Source organism: Mus caroli, chromosome 3 (assembly GCF_900094665.2).
Source record: "Mus caroli chromosome 3, CAROLI_EIJ_v1.1, whole genome shotgun sequence".
Classification (NCBI taxonomy): Eukaryota; Metazoa; Chordata; class Mammalia; order Rodentia; family Muridae; genus Mus; species Mus caroli.
Genome location: NC_034572.1, coordinates 51927986 through 51934076, shown reverse-complemented (window position 1 = coordinate 51934076; position 6091 = coordinate 51927986). Strand labels below are relative to the sequence as shown.

Genomic DNA, 6091 nt, shown 5'->3' with positions numbered 1-6091 from the left:
ATAGGGTTGCAGATCCCTTTAGCTCCTTGGGTACTTTCTCTAGCTTCTCCATTGGGAGCCCTGTGATATCCAGTATAATTCTTAATGTTCAAATTGTTCTTTTTTAGGTTGGCATTAAACTCTTTCTAGTTGACTGCTGTGACTCTTTCACAAGGTCCATAATTCTTTCCGCCTTTTAACTGGACAAAACTAGGAATTAAATGTTTTACTTAAGATTTCTTTGTTTGTTTATAGTGTGTGTTGTATGTGCAAGTGTGTTCATTCAAGCGATGTGTGAATTGTTGCCACTGAAGGCCAGAGGAGGGTGTTGGATCTCCTGGAGTCACATTTATAGGAGGTTGGAACCACTTTTTGTGGGTGCTAGGAAGTGAACTTGGGTCCTCTGAAAGAGTGAGTGGCCTAACTACCTCTCTAGTCCCACAAATAATTTTGTAAGAAGCACTAATGAGCTCATATGCAAGGTTTTTTTACTCATGCTAAAAATAATTTAGATCCTAATAAAAGTAATACAATTATTCTAATTGTTCATTTTGACTGTCAACTTGACTGGCTTGAAGCAAAACACACTTGGGGTTGTGTATATGAGATCATGTCATAAGAGCTCTCATTTAATGAATGGCTTAATCCACTGATAGGGTCAAAATGTGAATGGAAGGTGGCCAAACTGTGGAAGATGAGCTCCTGTTGAGGGCAGTCACTCCTGGACATGTTCCTGGGGTTACAGCTTGCCCTGGTCCTTTCCCGTAGCTGCTCTGTTCTGCTTCCTGGCTTCTAGAACATGAAGAACCCCTTCTGCGACCTGTCACTATTATTTTCTGCACAAGCCTAAGGGACCAGTCAACCACTAATTGGAACCCAAATAAACTCCATTCCTTTGTTTACTTAGATATTTTGGTAATAGTAACATAATGGTTATTGCTCTTTATTTCAACAGCCTCAAGCAAAAATAACTTTAGTGAACAATAACACTGCTGAATATATTACATATTCAACAATTTTGTAGATCTTTGTAAGATTTCAAAAACCCAACATAAGCTAAATTTACTCTTTCATTTAGCCATTTTAATTATTCTATTCTTATCCAATTTTATTATTTAAAAAATTATATGGGCCAACATCAAAACTGTATGTCTACCAAAGTTCATTCACAGATGTCTTGAGTTGTATATTTTGTCACCTATTATCAGTTATCATTTTTATTCAGTTTTGCTTTCATTTTCCTTGGTTTCTTTCTGGAAAAAACATACATGTATTCAGATACACAGCATGCATATATATTTTACTCTCCTTCCTTTTTATGCCACTATCATCTTCTGGCAGCATAGTAATTACTAATAGTGACTTTAATTATCATATTTGCAAATTTTTCTCATTCTAGAAGAGGAAACTTTTCCAAACTCAATTACATTACGCCATTAATTAGTCCTTTCTTCCCTGCTTCTCCGTTTTTTAGATGAGATGATCTGTTGTATGTGTGCATGTGCATATGCAGCACATGCCTGTGGAAGCCAGAAGAGGGTTTCACCCACAGGAGCTAGAATTATAGGCAGCTGTGAGCCACTTGATGTAGGTGCTGGGAACCTAACTTGGAGCCGCTGGAAGAGCAGTGTATGGCCTTTAACTACTGAGCCGTCTCTCCAAACCATAAGTCATTGATTTTGAAATACAAAGATTATTTTTCTTGACGAAGAAATACATATTCTTTCCATCTTGTTAAGAAAACATCCTACTGGAGAGATGGTTCAGCGGTTAAGAGCACTGATTGCTCTTTCAGAGGTCCTGAGTTCAATTCCAGCCTTCATATGGTGGCTCACAACCATCTGTAATGGGATCCAACGCCCCCTTCGGGTGTGTCCAATGACAGCTATAGTGTACTCATATACCTAAAATAAATAAATAAATCATTAAAAAAAAATCCCAAGAAACTAGTTCATCTATAATTTTTCTTTCTTGGTTAATGGGCTGGGAACAAGGCTTCACAATTAATAGCATTCACTGCTCTTCCAGAAAACCCAGCTTCAGTTTTAGCATCCACTCACCAGTTCTTACCAGTTCTGCCTGTAACTGCAATTCTAGAGAATACAACAACCTCCTCTGGTGTTGGTTAGACACATACATGAGTAAAACACCCATACACACACAATAAAAACTGAAATATTTTAAGAAACACACCATTAACAAAAATCTTTTGGTGTGCATTGTATTTGACACAAGCTATACCTTGGAAGCACTGCGCTTTCTGTGAAGTGTGGTGGTCCATTCACCATGTACAGTCCTTCTGATCCTCTGACTAAAGAAACAAAGAAAAACAGGTTGGTTACTCTGCTAAGAAATACCTAGCTTTATTACTGAAAAAGCTTTATTACTCAAAAGCCAAAGGCTATCAAAGTATAGAGAACTCATGAAACATTTTCTTATACTACAGAATGTTAACATTTCAAGTCTACTTTGCCTTCCCACATAAAAATCACTATAACTGGATAGAAATAAATATGCGACTTAAAAACAATATCACCGTCAAAATAAAAGTACCTGCATCACGGCTAGAAACTTAGCTGAATACAGTTAAGCTTAGAGAACAGTTACAAGTTCAAACAATCCCAGGGAAAGATAAAAAAGAGCATCACAAGATAGAAAGAAAGTTATGTGGGTTGGAGAAGCTGGAAAAGAAACCGGGCTTCAGACCTAGAAGACTATGGAGGTGGAAGTAAGATAATGTTGGTCTTGAGTATCTTAAGAATAAAACCTCAAGAGTCCCTGCTGACTTCTAAAACCAGATTTGCATTTTGAAAAGATCAATCTGGTTTAATGGGGACAATGAACTGGATGTGGGGAAAGTCTGCACCGCCCTCACAGAAAAGCGTACACATTCAGTTCAGAGTGAAGCCACAGGGATGAAAAGCAGAAATGAGGATGTAAGATGTACAAAAATGTAACAGGACTTAGTGAAGAATTGCTACTTTAAGCCAAGAGAAGAAACTGTAACCAATGTCCATGGCTCCCACTACATTTGCATTTCTGCTAGGTAAAGGATTCCCTCCTCTTAGCTACTAGGAAAGCAATAACATGAATAGCTGGGGTAGGGCTTGGCTCCAATCCTAATTCTTTATCTTTCCAAGAACTTAAGAGACAACTATTAGAAAAACACACACCAGCCAGGCAGTGGTAGCGCATGCCTTTAATCCCAGCACTTGGGAGGCAGAGGCAGGCAGATATCTGAGTTTGAGGCCAGCCTGGTCTACAAGACAGCCAGGGCTACACAGAGAAACCCTGTCTCGAAAAAAAACAAACAAAACAAACAAACAAACAAAAAGAAGGAAAGAAAGAAAGAAAAACATATACCCTGACTAAGAATTAACCAGCTCAATTTCAGGGATCAGGCAGGCCCAAAAAATATCAAGTTAGAATGAAAATCTACATCTTTACGGAGTTGCCAGTTTAACAACAGAAAACAAGTAAGCAAGCACATAAAGACTCTAAGTTTGTCAGACAATAGAATGGAGCCTAGCAAGCTGCTCTGTACATTTCACGACAGAGACTCTGTACACAATGGCTTACAGACTATTTGATGTGTGCCTTCACTATATGCTAAGTGTTAGGGATTAAAAAGACTTACTACTGTCTTCAGGATGATTTCTAGTTGGGTGTGGTAGCACTCACCTATCATTCCAATACTGAGGTGACTGATGCAGGGACACAGAGTTTGAGGCCAGTTTGATCTACTGCTATAATTTAAATCAAATGCTGAAAATATTTAAAAAGCTATAATGATACTTGTAAAATGTTCTGTGACAAAATATGTCCTAGATTTTAAAACTGAAGTTTTGTAATTTTTTTTTTTTTTTTGAGACAAGGCCTCATGATGTAGGTAGCCCCAGCAGGACTAGAACTCTCTATGTAGTCCACACTGTCCTGGAACTCAGAGATCTCCCTCCTAAGAGCTACCAGGCTCAGGGTAAACAATGTAGATACATTATAAACTCGTTGTTATCGTTTTACCCTTTCCCTTTGTGTGTATATAATCAACCTTATATACCTTAAGGGATGTATACCTACCATGGAGTTACCTCTACAGCCCTCAAGTTTTATTACTTTTTACAGCATTAAAATTCGGCTACCACACAGGTAAAACAGTAGTAGCGTTTCTCAGCACCAATCAATCCAACTGCTGCAATGTATATAAGATACATTACAATTTAGAATAGGCCGCATTGTCTTAATGCTAGAACTAATTAAAAAAAAAAATCAAAATCTCATTAGGAGCTTTTGCTGGCCTGGAAATTTCTTAAGTAGACCAGATTGACCTTGAACTCACAGAAATCTGATTACCTCTGCCCTCAAGTGCTGGTATTAGAGGCTATCATACATGTTACATGTTTAACAAATACTAGAGGGATAAGCCACAAATAAAATTTTCAAATGAGGGAGTTTATTGAGATCATACCTTAGTTATACATTGTACTGGCTAGTTTTGTGTGAACTTGACACTGCTGGAGTTATCACAGAGAAAGGAGCTTCAGTTGAGGAAATGCCTCCATGAGATCCAGCTGTAAGGCATTTTCTCAATTAGTGATCAAGGGGGAAAGGCCCCTTGTGGGTGGGACCATCTTTGGGCTGGCAGTCTTAGGTTCTATAAGAGAGCAGGCTGAGCAAGCCAGGGGAAGCAAGCCAGTAAAGAACATCCCTCCATGGCCTCTGCATCAGCTCCTGCTTCTTGACCTGCTTGAGTTCCAGTCCTGACTTCCTTGGTGATGAACAGCAGTATGGAAGTGTAAGCCGAATAAACCCTTTCTTCCCCAACTGCTTCTTGGTCATGATGGTTGTGCAGAAATAGAAACCCTGACTAAGACATACATTATGTAGAAATTTAGCCAGTGTTAAGGCCATGCCTAACAAAGGTAGAGCAGAATCTAACACACTAAGACCTTTCTCAGAATTTATATACCAATCTAGAATAGAATGGCAAAATGTCAGGACAGTCCTAATAAGACCGCCGCTACGTAACTATAAAACGTGAATGTGATCAAACTGTTACTCTCACTGCTAACCCAAATCCATGGTCGTCCACTGACGGACAAAGAACAGGGAAGCTTGTCCTTACCTCACCTCACCTACCTGTATTCTAGCAGCTTTCCCCAGCTCTAGTGACACTTTTAATTGGCAGCACAGATCCTCTGTCTTGTTCATTTCTGCCAACATTATGGGAACTCAGAATGTTCTAGACACCAAAAGGGGTTTCTTACAATTTGTATTTAAGATCTATATTTCATACTAGGGCAGAAAGTAAACTCCAAAATAACACTGGTAAGAAAAAACAGCAACAAGAGGAAAAATAAGACCCATATCAACCACACTCTCTAAAGGAAAGAGCCTGAGATTTCTGTTGGGAATGCTGGCCAAACAAAGAAAAGCTCTTTTCTTTAGAGTCACTAAGCTGGTTGAATATCTGCCTGAGGATAAATCTGTCTCCTTTAATAAAAGAAAAGCAAGAACCAGGAAATACAGAAATAGATTTGGGGGCGGGAGGGGAGGGAGTGTCATGTAAGTACTTAAATTTATCAGCACTAAAGCTTTTTAAAACAAGTGTTTAAAAACTCAAGTTTCACGTGTTTTGGTCTTTTCTCATTTCCGACTTAGAGTCATAACAATAAACAATTATTCACAGGTCTATAGATCTAGTAAGTATACATTAAATAAGATTTAAGGATTTAAGAATTTAACAACTTAAAACAAAGAATGTTTAAAAGAGTAAACAGAATATTTTATTGGTAGAAAATAGACCATGGAATGGAAATACCTGGGTATAATCCTGACCCTGCAAATATGTAATGTAAATTTGGCCAAGTAATCTTTGGGCATCTGAGAATACTATGATACTATGAGAGAGTGTCAGAACAAAGGTGCTAATCTAGAATCCTGTGAGAAAAATTGTTACTTTGTTAATTTGATTATATACAATCTATTCTTCATGAGTTAATTCTCCTATATTTAGTGTCTACTATTGTCTTAGTCAGGGTTTCTATTCCTGCACAAACATCATGACCAAGAAGCAAGTTGGGGAGGAAAGGGTTTATTCGGCTTACACTTCCAT

General features: G+C 38.2%; 1 protein-coding gene across 2 annotated transcripts in view; it reads right to left on the bottom strand.

Annotated features, from left to right (window-relative positions):
- Eif2a (eukaryotic translation initiation factor 2A) overlaps nt 1-6091 on the bottom strand; it is a 35469-nt gene that overhangs the window by 27088 nt on the left and 2290 nt on the right. The window contains exon 2 of one of the 2 annotated variants that reach the window (XM_021157233.2): nt 2221-2290. In XM_021157233.2, coding sequence (XP_021012892.1) covers nt 2221-2290 — 70 coding nt within the window. Of the gene's footprint in view, nt 1-2220; nt 2291-6091 lie in introns of those variants that run through there. The other variant, XM_021157234.2, reaches the window with a different exon arrangement.